We start from the raw sequence: 27,289 nt of genomic DNA on the forward strand, positions 1-27,289 counted from the left end.
TAACGTCAGGTTCAGCTTGTTGAGAAATTTTTCCTGAATCTGAAATTTCTCCCTCAGACAAAACCTCCCTGGCCCCTTCAGACTGGTGTAAGGGCATGTCAGAACCATTATCATCAGCGTCCTCATGCTCTTCAGTATCTAAAACAGAGCAGTCGCGCTTTCGCTGATAAGTGGGCATTTTGGCTAAAATGTTTTTAATATAATTATCCATTACAGCCGTTAATTGTTGCATAGTAAGGAGGATTGGCGCACTAGATGAACTAGGGACCTCCTGAGTGGGCAAGACTGGTGTAGACATAGAAGGAGATGATGCAGTACCATGCTTACTCCCCTCACTTAAGGAATCATTTTGGGCAACATTATTATCAGTGGCATCATTGTCCCTACTTTGTTTGTCACATTCATCACATATATTTAAATGGAGAGGAACCTTGGCTTCCGAACATACAGAACATCGTCTATCTGATGGTTCAGACATGTTAATAGGCATAAACTTGATAACAAAGCACAAAAAACGTTTTAAAATAAAACCGTTACTGTCACTTTAAATGTTAAACTGAACACACTATATTACTGAATATGTGCAAAAGTATGAAGGAATTGTTCAAAATTCACCAAAATTTCACCACAGTGTCTTAAAGCCTTAAAAGTATTGCACACCAAATTTGAAAGCTTTAACTCTTAAAATAACGGAACCGGAGCCGTTTTTACATTTAACCCCTATACAGTCCCTGGTATCTGCTTTGCTGAGACCCAACCAAGCCCAGAGGGGAATACGATACCAAATGACGCCTTCAATAAGCTTTTTCAGTGGATCTGAGCTCCTCACACATGCATCTGCATGCCTTGCTTCTCAAAAACAACTGCGCATTAGTGGCGCGAAAATGAGGCTCTGCCTATGACTAGAAAAGGCCCCCAGTGAAAAAGGTGTCCAATACAGTGCCTGCCGTTTTTTTAACAGAATTCCCAAGATTAAAATAACTCTTCAAAGTTATAAACCATTAAATATGCTTATAAAGTAATCGTTTTAGCCCAGAAAAATGTCTACCAGTCTTTAAAGCCCTTGTGAAGCCCTTTATTCTTATATTTAAAACTAAGAAAATGGCTTACCGGATCCCATAGGGAAAATGACAGCTTCCAGCATTACCAAGTCTTGTTAGAAATGTGTCATACCTCAAGCAGCAAAAGTCTGCTCACTGTTTCCCCCAACTGAAGTTAATTCATCTCAACAGTCCTGTGTGGAAACAGCCATCGATTTTAGTAACGGTTGCTAAAATCATTTTCCTCTTACAAACAGAAATCTTCATCTCTTTTCTGTTTCAGAGTAAATAGTACATACCAGCACTATTTTAAAATAACAAACTCTTGATTGAAGAATAAAAACTACATTTAAACACCAAAAAACTCTTAGCCATCTCCGTGGAGATGTTGCCTGTGCAACGGCAAAGAGAATGACTGGGGAAGGCGGAGCCTAGGAGGGATCATGTGACCAGCTTTGCTGGGCTCTTTGCCATTTCCTTTTGGGGAAGAGAATATCCCACAAGTAAGGATGACGCCGTGGACCGGACACACCTATGTTGGAGAAAATTATATTTGTAAAGCAGTGATTCCCCCCCAGTGATTGGGAACCCATCCCTCTCCCAAAAAAAATCTGTAGCATAACAAACCCTCCCCTTCCTCACCCCTCCAACAATGCGCTGCCCGCCTTCCTCCTTCCCTCTCACACTACCCACAGCATCACACAAGCCGATACAGTGACACAGAGTCACTGTCTGTATCGGTGATCTGCCTTCATATGGTAAATGAAGGAGGATTAGATCTTCCTTACCATATGAATGCTGATGCCTTCTTCCTCTGGCTGCAGTCTCAGCTGTCAAAGCTGACACCAAAGACTGCAGAATTCTGTTGGATGTAGGTACTACATCAACACAGCACACTTTGGCTTAAGGGGGTTAAACTTATCTGAAGCATGAATTTTTATTTCTCATGTCCCTTAAGAGGTAACAGTTTTGCCATGCAAGAAATGGATAGTGAATTTATTTAAAGGTGATAAAACACAAAGCAAAAAAGTTGGAAACTATAATAATATGTGAAAACTCCCTACATAACAGGGTGTATGCAGATTATTAAATGCATGTAATTGCCAAATAAAACTCTGTCTTCTGTAGATTTTTACATGATTTAATAACTTAATTTTCCCACTGAGCACTCAGAGCCCAGCTGGATAGTATCACTAAAAAGGAAAACTTGAATGATCTTTTTTACTTTCTTTTAAGTTTTTGAATCCTTGGCCATAAGAAGAACAGCAGGGACATATTTCCCTTTTTACGTATTTGCCTCTGGAAGAGCTCCAGTGAAGAAAGTGCACGGTGACCTCCTATTGCTGTTCGGGGACTCAGATAAAGTTACAATACCATCAGTATTATTTGCCAGGTCTGGAAGGAGACTGCCGATGGGGACATGTTGAAAAGATTAGCTTACAGTGCTGTGATTGTGTCTGACATTGACAGCATGATTAGGGCTAGATAGAATGAGGAGCTCAAAGGTAAAAATGTAGTCAACCTAATGGAATTAGATAGATAGATAGATAGATAGAAGGATATATGATAGATAGATGATATATAGATTATAGATAGCTAGATAGAAATATGATAGATAAATATATATATTATAGATAGATGATAGATACACAATAGATAGATGAAAGATAGATATACAATGGATAGATCGATAGATAGTTGATAGATATACGACGGATAAATGATAGATATACGATAGATAATTGATAGATAAACATTGGCAATGAGTTGTACTGAAGAGCTTGGTGAGCTCAAAAAGTTATCACACATGACAAGACAAGTCTTGTTATTACACAATGTATTATATATCTAATTTCTACCTGTCCAAGAACTGAGTGTTAGTGTGTGTGTAAATGTGTGTTAGTGTGAGGGAGAGTGTGAGAGAGTGTAAATGTGTGTTAGTGTGAGGGAGTGTGTGTGTGTACATGTGTGTTAGTGTGAGGGAGAGTGTGAGGGAGTGTAAATGTGTGTTAGTGTGAGGGAGTGTGTGTGTGTACATGTGTGTTAGTGTGAGGGAGAGTGTGAGAGAGTGTGTGTGTGTGTCTGTAAATGTGTGTTAGTGTGAGGGAGAGTGTGAGAGTGTGTGTGTGTGTGAATGTGTGTTAGTGTGAGGGAAAGTGTGAGTGTGTGTGTGTGTAAATGTGTGTTAATATGAGGGAGAGTGATAGTGTGTGTAAATGTGTGTTAGTGTGAGTGAGAGTGTGTGTGTAAATGTGTGTTAGTGTGAGGGAGAGTGTAAGAGTGTGTGTGTGTGTAAATGTGTGTTAGTGTGAGGGAGAGAGAGTGTGTGTGTGTGTGTGTGTGTGTGTGTTAGTGTGAGGGAGAGTGTGAGAGAGTGTGTGTGTGTATGTTAATGTTTGTAAGTGTGTGTGTGTGTGTAATGTGTGTTAGTGTGAGAGAGTGTGTGTGTAAATGTGTGTTAGTGTGAGAGAGTGTGTGTGTGTGTAAATGTGTGTTAGTGTGAGGGAGAGTGTGAGTGTCTGTGTGAAATAGAGAGTGTGTCACAGTGCGAATATCTATATGCGAGTTTGTGTTTATGTGCTATTATACATAGTGTACTGTGTACTCTGCAAACATGTTTTTGCTGTGCTGTGCATGGTGCAAGAGTGTTCAGGTTTGGCCTCAACTAAAGTTGGCAACTCTATATGTAGTGGCTTTTTTAATATTTGTGGAGGTCCAGGGTGCTGCAAAATATATCAAGCAATGTAAAGAACAATGTCCTTTTGCATTTCTCGATGCTACTGAGCACATTGGGGCCGAATTATCATATGGTGGGCAGACATGATTCGCTGTAGCGAATCATGTCTGCCCGACATCGCTAAATGTCGACAGCATACGCTGTCAGAATTTAACATTGCACAAGCAGTTCTAGTGAACTGCTTGTGCAATGCCGCCCCCTTCAGATTTGTGGCCAATTGGCCGCTAGCAGGGGGTGTGAATCAACTCTATCATATTCGATCAGGTTGATTGCTGTCTGCCACTCAGAGGCGGTGGACGAGTAAAGGAGCAGCGATCTTAAGACCGCTGCTTCCTAACTCCTGTTTCCGACGAGCCTGAAGATTCGAGCCAAAACAGGGGGATCAGGGGCCATTCGGTCCTTGATCATTTGGCCCCAATATATCAATCAATAATTAGTGAGTACCAGCACTTTTTTATTATTTTATATATATATATATTTATTTGCTATGCTATTTCAATACTCTAGTTTTGCCTATAGAACCCTGGATCCCCCCATTCATGGTTCTTGGAGACACCTCTTCTGGGCAATGTCTGGGAAATACAGTAATGGTTTCAGCAATCTGGGCAAGATTTGGATATTCTGAGGCCTGGAGGGGCCACATAGAAATCAGATTATCAGCAAAAAGTGGGCGGTGGGAGCGTGTGGTATTAGAATGACACGGCTAGATAAAAAAAGTAAGTTACAGCACATATTCATTAGAAGTGATCAAATAAAGTCCACTTATATATATAATATCAATAACATTCAGGATCTGATTATGAAAAGTGGAAAGTTTACCATCACTTTAAAGATATAGTAAAGTCATAATAAAACTTTCATGATTCATTCATTGCATCAGTGAAACCAATGTTTGCTAAATATTTATGTGGGAAAAAAGTTATCTAATTTGTTTGGATGTGCAAATATGATACATAATAATTTATTGGGTTAAAAAAAAAAGAAATGTGTTTTATACTTTTATATTACACAAAATTAAATATCTGATTAGGAAGCATTGAGTCTGTTCTCCCTTTGATGTAAAAGCTCAGCTTCTGTTCAGTAAGCAACTTATTATTAGCTGAGTCCTATTTCCAAGAATGCTTGAGAATTCCCCACATTCCTTCACTACCTGGGAGAAAGAACAATTTATTAAAAAGGAGTAGCACAAAAGGCTGGGAATCTAGAGCCTTCACTTCCAAATGAAAGTTCAGAGAAAGCTCCTCACTAGCCAGTAGGAACTGGCAGGTTCTATAGACAAAAGGTCCTTTGATTCAGATCCAAGAGATGAGACCCAGGCAAGTAAAGAACTGTTACAACTTAAGCCCTGGAGTGCCATATTACTCTGCAGTGCCTGGTGGGTCTCCAGCAAAAGAATTGTACTATGTGTTTATTTTCTATTCAGTGCAAACCGCAGCACATGCCATTTACAGACATAAGCAATGCACTTTGAAGGACCGGTAATATAAAACACAAAAGCTATACATTAGCAAAAGCATTATATAATGCCATTATTAGGCTATATGACAGTTTTCCGTCAATAATACAAAAATAAACCTAGTGAAACAATTTACTGTCCATGTGTTTGAAACCTATTCTATATACAGTATATTGTGATTATTATAGCCATAGCATCCTCTAGTAGGGTTGGCATGTGTACAGTATTGAAAATAGGTATTTAATTATTTTAACTGGTTATCTGGTAAAATATATAAACAAACTGTACACCATAATTTTAAGACCCTAGAGCAGTGGCTACATTTTTAAAGACCTTCTGTAAATTGTTCAGCTATGTGTGTTACTCTTAGCAAAGGGCAATCAAATGTACTGGGGTTCAAAGAGAGGTTTATGAGCTTCGATTTTTAATAAAGTGAATACAGAGCTCTCAGCCATCCTGGATATTAAGGTATTGTCAATAGGAGCTCAGTCCATTGTACTTCCAGCAGCTTCCCCAATCAGGGCAAATGTTCAATTTTCTAAAGTGAAACCATGGCTCCACTCACAACATACCCCAACTCTACCCAACCCTGTCTATCACATTTCCAACGACACTCATGATACACACATCATAGCTTCACCCACAGAACACCAAACGACTGCTGCCTGCTGCCCACATGTCCCCCTCCGCTTCCTATCCCAGAAAACCTCAAGAAAATGTTGTGGGGCTATGGAGTGATACACATCAAGGAGCATCCTATATAATAAAAGGCCAAGTATGTTTGTCAGATACAGTCATGCGCAGTAGAGACTGCACAGGACAAACATACCTGGCCTTTAGGATCTGACAGCAGAGCAGAGAGGGTGTGCGGAAGTGGCCGCTGGGGAAGGGTGGCTGGGGGCGTGGTCGGGCGAAGCAGCCGTGAAGAGGGGGCGTGCCCGGCAGGAGTGCTGTGATGGGGAGTGGCCGGGCAGGAACAGGTCAAGTGGGCGTGGCTGAGGCATGGTCGGGCGGAGTGGCCGTGACAAGGTGCGTGACCAATGGGAGTGCCGTGATGTAGGCATGGTCGGGGGGAGCCTGAGAGAGCGCAAAAGATGGGGGAGAGCGAGCAAAGGAAGGGGAGAGAGAGAGCAAAAGAGAAGGGAGAGAGAGAAAAAGAGAGGGGGAGAGCGCAAAAGAGGGGGAGAGAGTGCAAAAGGGGGAGAGAGCAAAAGAGGGGGAGAAAGAGAGCAAATGAGAGGGAAGAGAGAGCAAAAGAGAGGGGAGAGAGCGCAAAAGAGGGGGGAAAGAGAGAACAAAAGAAAGGGAGGAAAGAGTGCAAAAGGAGGGAGAGCAAAAGAGGGGGGAGAGAGAGTAAAAGAGAGGGGAGAGAGAGCAAAAAGAGGGAAGAGAGAAAAAAGAGGGGGGAGAGAGTGCAAAAGGGGGAGAGAGCAAAAGAGGGGGAGAAAGAGAGCAAATGAGAGGGAAGAGAGAGCAAAAGAGGGGGGAAAGAGAGAACAAAAGAAAGGGAGGAAAGAGTGCAAAAGGAGGGAGAGCAAAAGAGGGGGGAGAGAGAGAGTAAAAGAGAGGGGAGAGAGAGCAAAAAAGAGGGAAGAGAGAAAAAAAGAGGGGGGAGAGAGAGTAAACAAGGAGGGGAGAGAGAGCAAAAGAGAGGGGAGAGACAGCAAAAAGAGAGGTGGGAGAGAGAGAGCAAAAGAGAGGGAGGAGAGAGAGAGCAAAAGAGAGGGGGGGAGAGAGCAAAATAGAGGGGGAGAGATAGAGCAAAAGAGAGGGGAGAGAGAGAGCAACAGAGGGGGAGAGAGCGCAAAAGAGAGGGGGGAGAGAGAGAGCAAAAGAGAGGGGAGAAAGAGAGTGCAAAAGAGAGGGGGAGAGATAGTGCATAAGAGAGGGGGAGGGAGAGGTATAGAAAAAGAGAGAGAGATCAAGGGGTGGGACTGCTGTACTACAAAAAATGGCCCGTGTACATGGGCTTTAGGACTAGTTTGTTTAATAATAATAATATATCCTTACAAACTGGAGCGTTTGATTATTACATTAAAATGTCCTTTTAAGTGAGGCCTTGCAATGTTCTCTCCATTGAATATAAAAAAGATATATACACACATACATACAAATTATCAGTTTATTCCAATATAAGCAAGGTCCTGCAGACATATTACTGCAGATTAAGCCACTTCAGATTCACAGATAATAAATAACACACACAGTGATGGAATCTGTGCACGCAGTGTTATGGGAATGCGTCATCTTTACTTGAGGGTTCCCAGAACTCCAAAGAAACCATGCAAAGGATATTTTAGTAATGTTAACAAATCACAGCTCCCATACTAACTAACAGCAGAGATTATTAGGAAGCCAGATAACCTGTGTCAGAACACCATGTTTTATACAGCTTGGCCTGTCTGTAAAAACACAATCACTCACGGAAGAATGAACACAACACTAAGTAAAAGAAAAATACATAAGTAACCTCAGTTGTTTGTCATGCAGGAATGTATTAGATTTGTGGTATTACCTCTTAGGTGGTCTATGAATTTAAACTAAAACATATATATATATATATATGTACACACAAACACATATATACGTATATACCTGTGGAAATTCCCAAAATGTACAGTTTTATTTAAATATATAAATTAATAAATAATGGGTAAGGAAATTTTAAATCCAAGTCACTGATGTATCGTATTGGGTATAATATATACTTATATTGAGCCATGATTTAGGGGCTTGTGCTTTGTAGGGGCAATGGAAAATGTCTGAGGCAGCTGTGTCTACATCTTTAAAGGTTAACATTATGATAAGTGTTTATGAGACTTCTATGTCAATATTATTCTTGATGTTGAAATATGAATAAACCTTAAAAAGTCATTTTTCCTTGATGCATATTAAAGTGATTGCAAACTTTAATGAATTAAAGACCAGGATCAAAAAATAATCTTAAAAACAGGTGCACTTTAATTGATTAAAGTTAACAAAGATGCATATCTTTTTTAAAATACCTTTGCGTTATTGTAAACATAATGCCAATACTCTACCCACATCTCCTGCTTTCTTTATCATATGGATGATGAATCTGGCTTCCTCCAATCGCTGTGTGCCCCATAACGAAAAGGTATTTTAAAAAATAAGTGTCTTTGTTAACTGTTAAAAGTTGATTGTTTTTATAAATTCATATTATAAGACAAAAATGATTGCTTAAATGCTGACATATAGCATCAAATAATTAGAAAACTGTTATATTAAATGGGACATTAAACACTAAATACTTTTTATTAGTATTAAGGTTATAGCACACCTCCTTCTAGTCATGGTTGCCGCCACTTTGAAATCTAGATTCTACTGCAATCCAGTGCTGATGTGTTTGCATGTGTCCAGCAACTCTCCTTTGGAACCTAGATTCCAAAATGGCAACACCCATATTAGAATGAGGTTCAAGAAATACATTCAGTGTTTAATGTTCCTTTTATTGCTACAATTGCAGACAATGTGGTGTAAACTCAGAGGCGTAGTGCCAGCAAACTTATTTTGAGTCCCATCTTGGTTACTCGTACAATGGATTAGCCACCCCTATTTTAGGGTTATTTGTGATTTTCTGCATAATTTTTACAACTGTCACAAATGTTCTCTCTTGGGATAATATGACCTTGGCTGTGGTTTGGAGACGCTCCAGAGCCCTAGATATGACTTTGTAACTGTCTTGTAACTGATGAAGCCGTGAACAGAATTTCTTCTGGTCATGGCATCATGTGATTTTACAGTCTGTGTGATGACAAGTTCATTTTTGTGGTCCAAAGTTCTACTACAACAACCCACAAGCTAATATTATCAAATTCAGGGTGAAAATATGCAACAATGTAGAAAAACATAACGCAAGTAATATTTAAAATCATAGTAGAGAGATACGCACTCTCCTAAAATGGACATTATTTACAGACAGTAGACCAAGAAATCTGGCTCCTGCCAGATATTACAGCTGCTGAACTTGCTGCCCTCTCATAATGCTCTGTAACCCTTGCAGACATACATAAAAAGCTGAATAGTGGAAATAGTGCTTCCTGTAGCAATTTATTGTGGAGCAGAGGCCAAGGGAATGGAAATACACAAAACAGTCAGTGAGCCAAAGGTAGTTGGAAGTTTTTTTATATTCTGCAAGTTCTGTTTGTAAACCATTAAAGCGAGAACGTTACCACAAATAATGTTATGTTCCATAAATGGAATATAAAGTGAATCATATTTGATTTTTAATTTTCTGTTTACTACAAGGCATTGGCAAACGATGGAACTGTATACGTTCCATTATGTCTGGCAAGAAACAGATGCTGGATTCCACGTCAGGAACGTCATACCAATTGAGATGGCATAGTTTCTTGGTGGATTGCAGCACCAGGACCTGGACAACTTGGTATCACTAATGGAATCATGAATTTGCTAATGTGTGCATTTGGTTGCAGCTTCTTTTGTCATTTTGCGTATACGGTCATGATTGGCAGCCCTATTTCATGAATAAGCTGTCATAAGACTTAGGGGTGTTTGATGTCCCTTTAAAATTTTAAAGTCATCTTTTATTTATACATCAGAAATGAATCACTGCACCAAGTAAGAGGTTCAGGGTCCTGAATTCCAGTGGCAAATCCAATTTATCAGATTTAATTACAGGTATAAGCAGAAAATCTGAGAAAAGAAGAAACACAGAGGCTCCGTATGTCCTTGTACAGTCTGGTAAGGGAATATATAAATAGCAAATGGCTACTCACATACGGGAAGCACCAGAGTGGCGCTAGTAAGTCCGTATGTCCAGCTAATTGATATCCAGGCAAACCACTTCAGAAGTAGGTGCAAGATAACCACAGGTAGATGGCTCATATATAGATAGGACACAAGAACCACAATAGCCCAGCACAGTTTGACTCTGTTTAAAGGGGAGAGATATATCAAACTTACATCTCCAGAGCACCCTAAGGTGCAAACAAAGCAGGCTGGAACTTCTCAGCCGCCCAGCTGACTGAACTCCAATGGTTAACAGGAATCACTCCATGCAGTGTAAGGAAGTAGTAAGGATACAGTCCAAAGCAAGCAATTGTAAAAATAAAACCAATATTTATTAAAGCCAACATAAGCAGACAATATAAATATCTTTATAATGTAGTTATCTTTATCTGCAGTATATTATTGATTACTTATGCTAGATGACTATAAGATAAGCCCCTCATACTTGTTTCTATGACTTTCAATCATGCCCCCCCATCCCCAGCATTACATATATGCACCCCCGCTAGTGACCCACCCCAGACTTTACTAAAACATCCAATAAGAGAAATGACCAAGAACTGCTGTCTTTAGAAACCTCATGAAACACTGTCCTATACTTCCCACCACATGCATTTAACGTAACAGATTTTCTGAGTTGCTATATCCTTCCATGTTCAAGTGCTTGCTAGTGTTCAGGAATTCTGTATGAGCTCTTGCATCACATTGCAAGCTGTCTGTTTAATGGGCAAGCAGTAAAAAAAGATATGCTGACATCTATGAAAACGCTGTAAATCTCCCATACTATAAAAGATTAATACAATATAACCTTCTAGGAAAGATACTGATAAATCTATAATTCAGGGGCATTAAACTAAAAAGCACATCCCTCATAATTTAGCAAAGCAAACTAATTAATTCTTTGTGATGCTCTATTTTTGCTGTATTTTACCTCTGAAAAATTAAATCTGAAAATTAAACTGCGCTTTTTTTACATCCCAGAAAATCTGCAGCACATAAAAATTGTATCTGACCTTCCTACACAGAGTTTTTGCAAGATCAGTGCAGGGGTTCATTGACTGGCCCAATTAGGAGGCGATATGACAAATATAGCAAAGATGATGTTCAATATCCCTGGACTGCTCTGAAACAGTAAAGTCTCACACATTCTGCTATTTTTCTATCACATCAGATAGTTCTCTTATACATTTAAATGTAATGTTTAATTTAAAAAAAATAATTTTTGCTTCTGAAATAAGACCTATGAGTCTATCGGCTAGATTTAGAGTTTTGTCGGTAAGGACCCGCGTAGCTAACGCTGGCTTTTTTCTGGCCGCACCATAAAAATAACTCTGGTATTGAGAGTCCACATAAAGGCTGCGTTAGGCTCCAAAAAAGGAGCGTAGAGCATATTTAACGCAGCTTCAACTCTCGATACCAGAGTTGCTTACGGACGCGGCCAGCCTCAAAAACGTGCTCGTGCACGATTCCCCCATAGGAAACAATGGGGCTGTTTGAGCTGAAAAAAAACCTAACACCTGCAAAAAAGCCGCGCTCAGCTCCTAACGCAGCCCCATTGTTTGCTATGGGCAAACACTTCCTACGTCTGCACCTAACACCCTAACATGTACCCCGAGTCTAAACACCCCTAGCCTTACACTTATTAACCCCTAATCTGCCGCCCCCGCTATCGCTGACCCCTGCATATTATTTTTAACCCCTAATCTGCCGCTCCGTAAACCGCTGCTACTTACATTATCCTTATGTACCCCTAATCTGCTGCCCCTAACACCGCCGACCCCTATATTATATTTATTAACCCCTAATCTGCCCCCCACAACGTCGCCTCCACCTGCCTACACTTATTAACCCCTAATCTGCCGAGCGGACCGCACCGCTATCATAATAAAGTTATTAACCCCTAATCCGCCTCACTAACCCTATAATAAATAGTATTAACCCCTAATCTGCCCTCCCTAACATCGCCGACACCTAACTTCAATTATTAACCCCTAATCTGCCGACCGGAGCTCACCGCTATTCTAATAAATGTATTAACCCCTAAAGCTAAGTCTAACCCTAACACTAACACCCCCCTAACTTAAATATAATTTAAATCTAACAAAATTAATTAACTCTTATTAAATAAATTATTCCTATTTAAAGCTAAATACTTACCTGTAAAATAAATCCTAATATAGCTACAATATAAATTATATTTATATTATAGCTATTTTAGGATTAATATTTATTTTACAGGTAACTTTGTATTTATTTTAACCAGGTACAATAGCTATTAAATCGTTAAGAACTAATAATAGCTAAAATAGTTAAAATAATTACAAAATTACCTGTAAAATAAATCCTAACCTAAGTTACAATTAAACCTAACACTATACTATCATTAAATTAATTAAATAAAATACCTACAATTACCTACAATTAAACCTAACACTACACTATCAATACATTAATTAAATACAATACCTACAAATAACTACAATGAAATAAACTAACTAAAGTACAAAAAATAAAAAAGAACTAAGTTACAAAAAATAAAAAAATATTTACAAACATATGAAAAATATTACAACAATTTTAAACTAATTACACCTACTCTAAGCCCCCTAATAAAATAACAAAGACCCCCAAAATAAAAAATGCCCTACCCTATTCTAAATTACTAAAGTTCAAAGCTCTTTTACCTTACCAGCCCTGAACAGGGCCCTTTGCGGGGCATGCCCCAAGAAGTTCAGCTCTTTTGCCTGTAAAAAAAACCATACAATACCCCCCCCCAACATTACAACCCACCACCCACATACCCCTAATCTAACCCAAACCCCCCTTAAATAAACCTAACACTAAGCCCCTGAAGATCATCCTACCTTGTCTACACCTCACCGGGTATCACCGATCGGTCCTGGCTCCAAAATCTTCATCCAACCCAAGCGGGGGCTGGCGATCCATCATCCGGTGGCTGAAGAGGTCCAGAAGAGGCTCCAAAGTCTTCATCCTATCCGGGAAGAAGAGTAGATCCGGACCGGCAACCATCATCTTCCAAGCGGCATCTTCTATCTTCATCCGATGAGGACCGGCTCCATCCTGAAGACCTCCACCGCGGACCCATCTTCATCCGGCGACGTCCAACTGAAGAATGACGGTTCCTTTATGGGACATCATCTAAGATGGCGTCCCTCGAATTCTGATTGGCTGATAGGATTCTATCAGCCAATCGGAATTAAGGTAGGAATATTCTGATTGGCTGATGGAATCAGCCAATCAGAATCAAGATCAATCCGATTGGCTGATCCAATCAGCCAATCAGATTGAGCTCGCATTCTATTGGCTGATCGCTCACTTCAGACACGACTCTAAATACCGGAGTTAGAAAGATCCCATTGAAAAGATAGGATACGCAACTGACGTAAGGGGATCTGACCCTTTTTTGAGTGACTCCAAATACCGGAGGTAGCCTAAAACCAGCGTTAGGAGCCTCTAACGCTGGTTTTCACGGCTACCGCCAAACTCCAAATCAAGGCCTATGAAAATACACATTTTTTTTGCGAAAATTTTAAGGTGGAGCCTATTTGTTTAGATAATCCTTAATGACACCTTAAATCACTGTGCACAAGAAGCTATACAAATATCTTTTTGTCATTTTTATCAACTTTCTAGTGATAAATTGTTTTACGACTATTGTTTGTGAACATAAAATTTTCAGTCTTGTTTGATAAATCAGGTGATATAAGGAAACAGACACATCTAATGTTTTCTCAGTTCCTTCATATCATATGATAAATAAAATCTGGAACTATAGCTTCAAATCACTTATTTTTCTCAAACACACATAAAAATGATAATAAACTTTTTTTTAACTGTCTTATGACATTAATTAGATGCAGGAGACATTGATTTGGTATGGAGTCTAGTGTGTTCCCCTAACAGGCTTAAAGGGAATGTACTTTTTTTAGGGATTTTTTTATGGACTTTCTAGGGAAGGCGTAGGCAAACTACTGCTTTTTTTTTTGCACTGCCAGGAAGCTAAGAATTTTTTTATATTTTTAAATGGTTACAAAATAATAATAATATTTAGTGATGCATGAAAATTATATGAAATTCAAATTTTAGTGTCTCTAAATAAAGTTTTATGGGAACCTAGCAACTCACATAAGTAGGGCTCTCACTGCTTTGCACTACTGTTCGGTGCACTACAATGTACAGCTACACAATATTCCCAACTCGAAAGAAAGCAACGCTCAGAAGAACAAGAAAGCTAAAATGAAAAATCTCATCACAGCAGAATCTCTTCACAAAAAAAAAAAATGAGAATGCAACCAAAGTTAGTTTAAGTTAAGTTTAAGTTTACAAGTGGTTCATTTGTTTTTCACATATCAATAAAAATTTGAGGAAATTTGTTTCCTAAATAATACTTTTAAATTAGCCTCTTCACCCCCAAAGCCTAAAATATTTATTAACCGCCAATTTACAGAAAAAAATTGCCGACCCCTGTTCTAGAGTAATTACAATAAAATAATTTAATTTGTAAAAAAAAAAATTGCTAAGTTCACACACCAAGTAAACTCCCCTGCAGATCCAGAGCAGGCATACGTACGTATTATGTATGGGAGCACAACCTTAAAGACATAGTAAACGTTACAGTACTTTTTTTTTTGTACATGAAGCTCTATTTCTTTAAATTTACAATTATTAGCAAGTGTTTTATGTAGTTAATTTTACTCACATTGCCAGCCCTGCCATCTGCCCCTTCACAATACACTTTTTTATGCTTCTGTAATGTGTAGCCTGCACATCAAATAACTATTCCCTTAAAAGAAAACGAAGTGACAGATTTATTGCCCTTAATATAGTCTTAACCAGCCATTTTGTAAAGTCTGCTTCCATGAGAACAGTTATTTATAAAATTAATGTGATTTATTTATAGGATGGTATGATCTTGCTGCATAGTGCTCAATCTCCATCAAGTCTAGCATTAAAGCAACCGAAATAATTTTTGTAAGTGTAAGTTTAATTTAAATAATGCATTATTGAATTATGCAATGTTGTGAATGCAGTACTCATAGGGACAATATAAATAATGCATTAAAGGCAAGTGTCCCTTTAATTGTGAGTCTAATGTATTTAAAAAAAAAACTTTCTGTATAATCACAAGTGAACAGTGTCCAGTTTGGAGCAATGGAATGCAAAAAGCCTTGTGTACTGTTTCAGTAAACATGCTTGTGTACTGTTAAGGGAAATAAGGGACCTAACTGCATAGTTGCCAATTGTCCAGTTTTCCTAGGACAGTCCTGTTTTTTTGGCTTCCTGTCCCTGTCTATTAAGTCTGTCCCATGTTCAGTTCAGCCCGTATCTAGTTTAATATTTTTGTGTGCAGTGCAGTACTCCCACCACAGAGGTTGCTGTGGTTTCTTATTTTACTATTATTATTATCTATTATCATTGTTTACTGTATGTAAGTTTTTTTCTGAAACCTTATCTGTGCTCTTCTGTTATGTTGAAGTGTGTAGACAGGTGTCAGGTAAGGGGAAGTCATGTGATATATAATACCAGGGAGGGTAGTAGACAAGGGGTGATGAAGCAAGGCATCTCATTAGTAATGCACAATTTTGAACACGTGTAATGTCCCCCATTTATACACTGAGGCTTTGCTTAACAGGGGATTAATATATCAGGCTCTTCATGTACTGGGACTAAAATTCAGAGAACAAGCCAAAAATAAAAAAAAATAGAAAAAATAAAAATTGCAGGCTCTTCATGTATTGGGGCTAAAATTCAGAGAACATACAAAAAATAATAATCCAGATTTACTGGGGCATTTCTGGATCTATTAACCTACTTAACACAATTACTGCTGCAGCAAAGATAAAAAAAAAATACTATTTACCTCATAAAATGCCACCAACTTTCAATAGTGTTTAGCAAAAGTAAAAAATAAAAAACACCCTCAGTATATCTATATATATTGTTTTCCATTCCAGCAGCCCCAACACAGCAGACATACTAGGGTAATATCACTGTCTAATTTCAGGCTGTGTAACATCTATATAAACTAGGGTGCTTTGTAGTGTCCTGCTATACAGATGCTGAAGGGTTAATAATTTAACCCTTGCTTGCTTATTTTGGTATATGTTGTAAAAGGTATTCTACCTATGTCAGTGATGTGTTTGAGAGTAAGGGAGGTGATGAAAAGTTTGATGTTTTAATCTGTATTAATGGTTCTAACAGCGCAAAAAGGAAGTCCTCTAATATATTAGTCATTTTATTATTGCACTATTGCTTGCATATAACCATCTGTTTACCTCTGCAAAAGGATCAAACACATAGTTAAAATAGCTAGCTGAGCAAATCTGGTGAGCCAATTGCAAATGTGGGTAGCCACCAATCACCAGTGGTGCATTGCTGTAGATGTGAATTTAAAAATGTCATGCTCTATCTGATTCATTAAATATTACATTTGACTATCTTATGACTTTATGCAATCGGCATGGCTAAATTATACTACTAGTATTTAATAAGCTTGTTTTGGGGGTCTGAGTGTGCGGAGCTATACAAAATGTAAATGGGAATGGCTCTGCTGCAAAGTGCTGCAAAGTGTCCCTGGAAATATTTTTCAAATGTTGGCAACTATGTAGCTGTCATCAGTAAACTTCCATTTTCAGAATACACAAACTGCATAATTGCAATATATATATTTAATTTTGTTTTCCTCTTTAAATATGTACTTATTTCCATATCAGTCAGCTTGTTCCCTATATGGGTGTGTCCCCATTTTTCCTTAGTGTATGAACTTAGCTTAGGTGTCAGTTCTGGCTATGAAAACGGTGTCAATGTGCGTACCAGTAATATCACCTGGCTGCACTTTGGGCATATGCCAAGGAAAAGCAAGTGCACACCAGCTAGATAACTGACTTACACATAAGGCCCTCCTCAGTTAAAGTGATGGTAAATCCAAGTTTTTAGCAAATGCTAGGATTTACCATGACTAAAAATCAAGGGGCGTTTAAGTGATGAGATCTAAAAAATAGGGTGCCAAACTCATCCTTTTTGTGCCGTTGCACAGCGCTAAACTCAGTGGCTCCAGCCGCCCACGGCACATCAGTCTCCTTCAATGAGGTGACGTTTGCACCTCTGAACCAATAGCCTGGCGTGTCAACTGAAAGGTTTCTGTATGCACGCACCGCTATTGGTTTAGAGGTGCAAGCGGCACCTCATTAGTAGGAGACCGACCGATGTGCCGTGTGCAGCCGGAGCTGCTGAGTTTAGCGCTGTGCAGTGGCACAGAAAGGGTGAGTTTAGCACCCTATTTTTAGATCCCATCACTTAAACGCCCCTTGATTTTTAGTGATGGTAAATCCTAGCGTTTGTTAAACGCTTGGATATACTATCACTTTAAGAGGAAATGTGATTATTTCAAATAAAATATATATATTTTTAGGAGGTCAAAATAAATAAAATATATATCTGGAATTTTGCTATCCATATATTGTAAAATGACTCAAGATAATAAGCTTATTAGTGTTATGTTTCTTTGATCCTTTCAATGAAAATGACAACACGTAGTGTAGATAACAACCACGTGTTGTCATCCGGTGTGTGGGGGGGGGGGGAATCCAGGAACATCCATCTACTGTGTGTTGAAGTCTGGTAAGAAGTGATCTTCATGGAAGACTTGTGGTCCAAAAGCCACACCTCCAATGAGGAAACAAGGCCAAGCAACTCAACTATACACAAAAACACAGGAACTGGAGTGCAGAAAAATGACAGAAGGATCTCTGGACTGATTAGTCAAAATTTTAAATATATGGCTGTTGCAGAAGTCAGTTCACCAAATGGCTGGAAAGCGGTACAAGAATGAATGTCTGCAACAGTGAAGCATGGTAGAGGTTCCTTGCAAGTTTGGGGCTGCATTTCTGCAAATTGAGTTGGGGATTTGGTCAGAATTAATGGTCTCCTCAATGCTAAGAAGTACAGGCAGATACTTGTCCATCATGCATAACCAATGGGGGGGGCACATAATTGTCCCAAAATTTATTATGCAGCATGACAACGACTCCAAACATAAAGCAAAAGCCATTAAAAACTATCTTTAATGTAAAGAAGAACAAAAAGTCCTGGAAGTGATGGTATGGCCCCCTCAGAGCCCTGATCACAACATATCTCAGTTTGTCTGGGATTACACAAACTGACAGAAGCATCTGAGGCTGCCTAAATCCACAGAACTGTGATTAGTTTCCCAAGATGCTTGGAACAACCTACCTGCAAAGCTTCTTAAAAAAACAGAAGAATTGATGTTTTTTAGAAGGCAAATGGCGGTCACACCAAATATTTATCTGATTTAGATTTTATTTTGTTCACTCACTTAACACTTTGTTAATTGATAAAAAAAATAAACTATTATCATTTCTATTTTTTAAAGCATACTTATTTTACAGCATTTTTTCATACCATACTTTTACACAGTACTGTATGTGTGCAGTGTTTTAAACTTAGAAAATCATAGCTGAAGAATACGTGAAGAGCTTAACTATTTGACCTTTGGCTTAGTTCCCCTCCCATCTAGCGCACCTTCAGCTGAGTGCTTCGGGCAGCGGAAGAAATACGTTTTTGCGCACGTCCTCATAAAAGGAATTTAGCGCACCTTCGCTATCCAACATCCAGATGTTAGTTTGTCCTAGACTTTAGATTGAGAGCTAACATAATACATTCAACTTGTAATATGAGCACTAAATAAAAGAACTACTGATTTAACTTGACCAATAGAGGCCTATTTATGAAAGGTCTTGCGGATCAGGTCCGCAAGACCTCGCTGAATGTGGAGAGCAATACGCTCTCCGTATTCAGCATTGCACCAGCAGCTCACAAGAGTTGCTGGTGCAACGTCGCCCCCTGCTGACTCGTATTCGATCGGGTTGAATTGCGGCAATTCCTGTCCGCCTCATCAGAGCAGGCGGACAGGGTTATGGAGCAGCGGAATTTAGACCGCTGCTTCATAACTGGTGTTTCTAACGAGTCTGAAGACTCGCCAGAAACACGGTCCTTCAAGCTCCATACAGAGCTTGATAAATGGGCCTCATAGGCTATAGTTTAAGTATATAGCGCATACATCCTCAAACTTGGCCCTCCAGAGGTTTTGTAACTACATTTCCCATGATGCATATCAGCTATCTGAGCATCATGGGAAATGTAGTTCCAAAACCTCTGGAGTGCCAAGTTTGAGGATGTCTAATACAGCTTCTAATTTTTACATTAGAATGGCCTTTAATGGGACATAAAAGAGCAAAAAGAAAATGCTCTAATATATTAGTGCATTTTATTATTGCCTTATTGCCTATATATAACTGTGTTTAAATCCTGAAAAGGGATTAAACAGTGTACTGTAATTTTTTCTCCTATTTAATCTGTTCCCAGTGATCCATTTTACCAGCTGGAGTGTATTAAATAGTTTATAAATAGCTAATTTACCTTTATTCTGTAATTTGGAATGGCTGCTTTTGCCTGTTGTATTCCCGCTTATACTGAAAATTTCAGTTAAGTTTTGATTATAGAAAAGTTATGTACACACAAAGTTGCCAAAACATTACACTCCCAGCAGGAGGTGAGAGAGATAGATATTAATATGTTCATTTTTACTGGTAAAATATGTAGGAAGTTGTGCATAGAGATAAAGATAAAGTTGTCTGCTTAAAGTTTAGCCCACTGAAATTTGCTGTGGTTTCAACTAGCAAAAACAGCATTTTTTGTCAAGCAAAAAAAAACACAACCTAAAAGAGCAATTTCACATACATTTTATACCATGCAGCTGGTATAACAAGTCATTGGAAACTCATTAAGAAGAAAACAATTTTAAAGTACAGTGTACAAGTCAGCTCAAAAACAGTAATGCACTATTGGAAGCTAATTAAACAATCTGATGAGCCAATGACAGTATACAAATGTCTGTAGCCACCAATCACTAGTTAGATTAGTAGTGCATTGCTACTCCTATGGATATGTACATATGCTTTTTAACAAAGGATACCAAAAAAAGAAAGAAAATTTAAAAGTTTCTTAAAATGACATATTCTATCTGAATCATGAAAGTTTAATTTTGACTTTTGTGTCCCTTTAATGTGCCACAGCAAAGAAAATTACACTGGGCTTATATGTGAATACATTTCATGTATATATATATCCAACCTTTTAAAAGGACTTAAAAGTCAGTAATATGCTGGAGCTACAACATAAACGCAGTTCTTCGTACCTTTTATACGAAAAACAGAATGGAATAAGCCATCCTGTAAGTTGGTTTCATACATATAACATTTCTGACTAGGTATTAGGGACTCAGGAGTTTGGGAAGGGGGGTCACAATTTTGTGGATAGGGCCATGTCAAGACGGGGATCATGGTTGGATAGTGGGTGGGTAATGGGTGTGTCCCGTCTGTTGGTGGGCGTGTCAAGGTGGTTTGTGGGTGTGTATGTGTGGTTTATGGGTGGGACTAAGGGATATTCTACAAATAGGGACATATGGCTGTCTCAGAGGGACAGAGAACAGAACGAGGGACTGAACTTCCCAAAAAGGGACAGTTGGGAAGTCTGCAGTTTTCAAAAATATCTTGAAAAAGCATTCAAACCAGTTCGGAATTTTGAGAAATTAACTATATGATATTAGTAGCTGTGAAAACAACCCTCATATTAAAGTATCACAACTGCAGATTTTATATATTAATAAATAAAAAAATAAAGATAAAAAAGCAGAGTGCTTTATTTTAATGGTATAATATGACATTATACCCCATATGGCACTGTAACTTTACAGCTGCTCTGACAATGCTTTATGGTGATAAAAAAAACAAAAACTTTTTTAGCATTTACTTTAAATACACCAGGTGCAAAAGGCCTACACAAAGTTTGTAAGGATTACTAATCCTACTATGAATACTACATACTGCAGTATTGGAAAACAAATGGGTAAATGCATTGATGGGATTTCCCTTAAATAGCACTGACCCAGATCTGTCATGCTTATGTGGTGGAAGTAATTGTTATACTTTCTTTAACACTTTTTGTCAGTCACAAAGCATTCTGTTCAATTCATATATCCTAAAATAGTTATTTAACTTACAATAATACCCTGAAATAGAAAAAGTTCCAGTCAGTGAATTCACCTTCAGAAGAGAATGTATGTTTGCATTGCAATGGGTCAGCCCAGACAAAAACTGAAATTATTTACTCAGCAGATACATCTGCACTTGAAAAATACATTTATGTAAAAAGATGGTAAATTCTTTAGAAAATGTCAGTCATGCTTTTAAAGAAAAGCAAATATTGTTTTGTAAAAAAAAAAAAAAAAAAAGTTAAAGAGGCAGTAGTCAAACTTTCTTGATTCAGAGAGAAAGTGCAATTTTAAACAATATTCCAAATTACTTCTATTTCTATTACCAAATTTGCTTCTTTCTCTCAATGTCCTTTGTTAAAAATAATATATATATATTATAAAATACCTATTCAGGGCGTTTTATGGGTGGGAGAATAGCATGGTCACCCATGGGGTGGGTCATGTTGTGAGTGTGACTGGGTGTGTGTATATATATATATAAATATATATATTATATATATTATATATATATATATATATATATATATATATATATATATATATATATATATATATATATATATACATATACACACACATTATCTATTCTGCTGAGGCCAGGTAGGAACAAATATAAGTGAGCTGCTAAAAAAACAATCTTAAAGGACCTTGAAATCCAACATTTTTCTTTCATGAATTAGATAGCGAATACAATTTTAAACAACATTCCGATTTACTTCTATTATTTAATTTGCTTCCTTCTCTTGCTATCCTTTGCTGAAAGGTTTATCTAGATAAGCTCAGGAGCAGCAAAGAACCTAGGTTCTAGCTGCTGATTAGTGGCTGCATATATATATCGATTGTCATTGGCTTAGCCATGTGTTCAGTTAGAAACCAGTAGTGCATTGATGCTCATTCAACAAAGCATACCAAGAGAATGAAGAAAAAATTATAATAGGAGTAAATCAGAAAGTTCATTATACACTCGATTTTTCTTTGCATAAATGTTTTGTAGATGGTCCATTTGTATAGCCCATACAGTTTTTTGTTCTTTTTAAATGTATAGTTTTGCTTATTTTTAAATAACATTGCTCTGATTATCAGACTCCTAACAAAGCCCCAAAGTTTTAGGAGAATACCGAGGTATACCTACTCCAGCTTGTGTAAAGATTCTTTTCATATGTAGAGGAAGACGGAGGGGGAGTGTTTGTTATTTCCCACTTGCAGTGGGCTGTCCGGCTACCTTTTAAACAGAGCTAAACTGGGAGCTTCTAAGTAAGTTTTTAAACAGTTTTATACTGGATTTTTAATATCAGTATCTGTGCATATTCTGCTTTATATTAGTGTCTATTACATGCAGTTATATAAAAATTGGTGTATACTGTCCCTTTAAAATTGCATGCTCTATCTGAATCATGAAAGAAAAAATGTGGGTTTCATATCCCTTTAATGTAATTTTTAAAGCTTGATACAGGTATACCGTTCTTTACAGTGATTCGCTAATACGGCGCCGCCGCCAACCCGGAAGTAGTTTCTCAGCGCGGCACTTTAACATTGACGGCGAGTCAGGAGATAAATTGCATGCGGTCTCATAGTTATTACAGTGTACGCTGGCAAGACTCTGTTGGGGTTGATAAAACTGTGCAGTACAGTATTGTACCATACAGGATAATTTGGTAAGTGCATTATTACTGTACACACAAGTTCTTCACAAGCACTACAGTATTTGTTGGCCATTAAATGTACAGGTACAGTACCGGTATATGCAGTGTTACTGTAAATGTACTGTACTGTATATTATTGTTATAATACCTTTGTGCTTACCTTGAATAGTACAGGTAAGCATTTCATATGCCTCCATCTCATATGCCAATACCATACCATAAAACACAACCAACTATAGTACTGTACATTACTGTATGGCATGGTGTCAGATCTCCACATAAAATAAGGATCTAGCATACAGTACAGGTACAGTAGAGTACAATAGGTTATGGTATGGTATAGACATATGAGATAAAGGAGATTCTTACCTGTACTATTCAAGGTAAGCACAAAGACTCACTTTAAGGCGGTTTTCACTTTATAGCAGGGCTCTGAGCGGGGTATACCTGTATTTAAACTAACAGGTATTGCACCACTGTGCAAAATTCATCTCTGGGGACAAATTGCTGTTTGGCTGACAAAGGACCACTCCCACAGTTCACAAGCATAGAAAAAGAAACTAGTTTTCTTAAGGACAAATACTGAAAAAATAATACATTTCAAACTACCCTTTTAAGATGCAAAATAAATAAATAATCATTTTAAAGATGAGCATTTTTATGGTACAAAAAAAATCCTATGCAGCAGAACTTTGCATGTATTTTTAGAAACCAATAAACTGCATAACTCATATCTTAGTAACAATGCAGCAGGATAATGGCTTCTCATGAATATTATATCCTTAATAAAAAAAAAGGAAAATCTTGCATTGTTTCAACCTTTCTAAAGATCCATTAACCTACTAGAAATACTCAGACACATTATGCAGGTGGCGTATCCATGCTGGCTCAGCATCCATCAATTTACTTTAACACATTTCTCATTCCTTGTGGGTGAGGAAAATAACTTTACAAAATATCCCAACTGCATAACAATTAGCCTGAATCCTCATAATGCAAAATAAATTCTCTTTCATAGCTTTCCAATGTGTACACAGTGGAGACAAGTAAATATTTGCAGACTGCTATTTATCCTGCACAATCTTATGGCTAGAAGAAGGGTGTGGGAAAAGGAGGAGGAGGGGTAATAGAAACCTGACCCAGGAATACAGAAGCCGCAGTATGGAATAAAACAGCAGATGAGTGAGCAGATTTTCATCCTTGGTACTTGCTGCAGTCTCAATATCACTTGGGTACCAATGCTCAGTGAAATTTAGAAAAATAACAAATAACAATCCCTTTAACTATTAAGCAACATTTAAACTGTATTTTTTTTTCTTAACTGTATTTTTTAATTATAATTTTTTTTATTGTTTTACAACACAAAAGCCTATTGAGTATTGTTTATATTACCGTATATGCTATACCCAGTTAGGGACATAAATAAATGGGTTACTACACTGTAAAGCAAACACTTTGTAGCAGGTTGTAGCTTCAGGATTCTGAAGTCTGGAGAGCTGTACTCCAGCTTCATGGGGGAAAGGGGGGGGGGGAACTATTTCAGGGTTAAATTACAGGAAAAACAGGCAACATAAATTGTGAAGAGCATTATTTTGTAACCCCTCTTATCGACGGCCAATGTACAAGATACAACACTGTTATTAAGGGGTTAAAGAGCGCAGGGCGCAGTAAACAACATGTAACTACAAAATTTTTATGTAGCCTTCTAATAAATTAACATATCAATAGAGTCTGTGTCTTATTAGAACAAAATAACAGCTTGTTTGCTGCACTTGTTTTTTAAATGTCAAACTGCACTGACCACTTTCCTTATTCGGAGGAACAAATCCAGACTCAAGTGTAAAGATGACCAGGCTTGCCACTGTCATTATATTAACAAAATGTCCATTCTTTGGTTTCAGTAGAAAAGATAAACTGTAAATTTGGCATAGATGTGTGGCAGGGTTAGACTTGTGAAGCTTGTTATGTGCTCTCGGTTTTCAGGACTGGAAAATCCACGATCTTCATGCTTAAATTACAGTAAAAGAGGGCAAAACAAATACACACAAAGTTGTTTACTATGGACAATAAAGCATACTGCAATCTCAAAGTGTTACTGTTTCTTTAACTATGCATCATTTAACATTTTTTTATAGGGAATTCAATTTGAGTTGAATATCCAATGATGTATTGTTGCTAATCAGGTACTAAAGCCACTGGTGGCCATATTTACACTGTAGCTTTTACACAATGATGTAAAAACATGAGATGATTATGCCTTTAAAAGCTCATTATAGTAGGGTGATTTAAGAGGTCAGGTGAACTGATAGTTTAGTGAGGGAGCTGAGTTGAGGACATCGATTTTACCCACTCAGATGTATATGATAAAAACTTGACAATATGATGCCCACGTGTAGCAGCAGGAGCCCAAAGGGTGGGGTTAGCAGTGTGCATCTCTAGCTATAGATACTTGCATGCTGGCAGCCATTCACAATGCTCTATGAAACGTCTGCAAAGTAAGTAGCATAGCTACTTACAACAAAATCACGTTTATAAGGATTTTCTTCCTTTGTAGAATCTGACTCATCTCTTTATTAGCTCTCCAGGTCCTTGACACAAAAAACTAGTGGATTAGACTAATCTAATTTAGTATTTTATTACTGCAGAGCTCCTGCTTGCGCAGCTAGTTCCCTCATACTACTGAGGCACCAGATTCCAACCATCCCCTATTTGCACAGTTTCCCTTATATAAAAAGAAAAAAAAAACGTTTTAGGAATGTGCAAAATGCAAATAGCCCCTATATGGCAGTATCTGTCTATTTCACAATAACAGATAGCAGAGTCTACGAGTTAAAAAAAAACTATCATAGTAAAAACAATTCTCAGTACAAACGTGGATTCAAACAATATACGTTTGCTGAATGTCAAACTAGAACTACTGGCTGGTTTATATATGTTACTTCATATGGTAGAACTTTCTTCAAATGTTTCTTTAAATATTTTTTTATTTCTTATATCGCATTTTTTTTATCTTTAATGACATGGTTTAGCACTATTGATATGTTATGAAATAGCTGTAACCCCTAATCATCGAGCCCCCCAAAAATACACCAGCATCAATGTAAATAATAAGGAAGCAACCTGAACCAAACCCTTATCCACATATTTAAAGCAACATACATTAGAAATCAATACACTTTAGTTTGAAGAGCAGGTGATAAATATAAAAGCCTATTTTTAAGCATAGTTAATCATATAAATAAAAAGATGATGGTGGCTGAAATATACACAGTTTGTCACAAGCGACATGATATTAACTAATCACTGTCGATTTAGAGTTTTTTTTTCTCTATTTTTGAATTACAATATAAACAAGTTTGTTTCAAGGGTGTGACGCTTGACTCTTACCTTGACATCAACTGACTCATCCTCCAGCCCCTCCGCTAGTTGACCCTGTTCCTGCTGTTCATCCAGCTGTTCTTCATTGGTCTTTTCAGCTACCTGCTGTGCAGAGGTCCCAGCTCCCATAGTGACTCTATTTTCCCCCTGTGTCTTCTCCTTGAAGCTTGTGCGCCTTTGTCCTCTTCTTCACTGTACTGTAGGGAGCAGTCAGGAATCTTTTCTTTTTTTAATTAATAATAGTATCCTTTTATATATATAATTTTAAATGTTGCCTATAACGTAAGTATTGTGTGGGATATACAGATTGGCACACTTGTATACTGTATAAATTGATGTATCGCCTTTGGCTGTGTCCCCTGTCTGGCAGTAACGTCAGAGTATTCTGCAATAGTACAAATGCTAGCTTCCCAGGAGAAGTTGCAAAATGCAAATGCTGGCAAAGTCTGCTGTCAGACAACTTACAATCTATTTTTTTTTTCCTTTAATGAGATCGCCTCTCCTAATTCTCTTTTTCATTTTCCACTCCCCTCTCTTAGTCCATCACATGAGCCTAAGACCAGAGACACGCCTTGCAGTATTAAAACAGGGAGATGAGAGAGAGCAAGTGGGACAGGAGCTATCTTATTGTACGTACTAAACTAGTTATTAAAGGGACAGTCTACCTGTTTTTTTTTAATATAAAAAAAGAGAATCCCTTTATTGCCCATTCCTCAGTTTTGCATAACCAACACTGTTATATTAATATACTTTTGACCTCTGTGATTACCTTGTATCTAAGCCCCTGCAGACTGCCCCCTTATTTAATTTCTTTTGGAAGACTCACATTTTAGCCAGTCAGTGCCTTTTCATAAGTAACTGCACGGGTGTGAGCACAATGTTATATATCTGGCACACACAAACTAATGCCCTCTAGCTGTGAAAAACAGTCAAATGCATTCAGATAAGAGGCGGCCTTCAAAGGATTAGAAATTAGCATATGAGCCTACCTAGGTTTAGCTTTCAACTAAAGAGAATAAAGCAAATTTGATGATAAAAGTAAATTGGAAGGTTGTTTAAAAATGAATGACATATCTAAATCACTAAAGTTTAATTTTGACTTTACTGTGCCTTTAATTGAAAAGCTATTTAAAAAAAATGAAACTCGGTTTATGGAAAAAGTACTGT

The 27,289-nt window shown here is 37.7% G+C and overlaps 1 protein-coding gene across 1 annotated transcript in view; it reads right to left on the bottom strand.

Annotated features, from left to right (window-relative positions):
• Nucleotides 1-26,616, bottom strand: part of AKAP12 (A-kinase anchoring protein 12) — a 234,514-nt gene extending 207,898 nt beyond the window's left edge. The window contains exon 1 of the mRNA XM_053711889.1: nucleotides 26,132-26,616. Within this exon, the coding sequence (XP_053567864.1) occupies nucleotides 26,132-26,251 (120 nt within the window). The 5' untranslated portion in view covers nucleotides 26,252-26,616. The remainder of the gene's footprint in view (nucleotides 1-26,131) is intronic.
• Nucleotides 26,617-27,289: the final 673 nt, after the last annotated feature.

The sequence above is a fragment of the Bombina bombina genome, chromosome 4, assembly GCF_027579735.1.
Source record: "Bombina bombina isolate aBomBom1 chromosome 4, aBomBom1.pri, whole genome shotgun sequence".
Classification (NCBI taxonomy): Eukaryota; Metazoa; Chordata; class Amphibia; order Anura; family Bombinatoridae; genus Bombina; species Bombina bombina.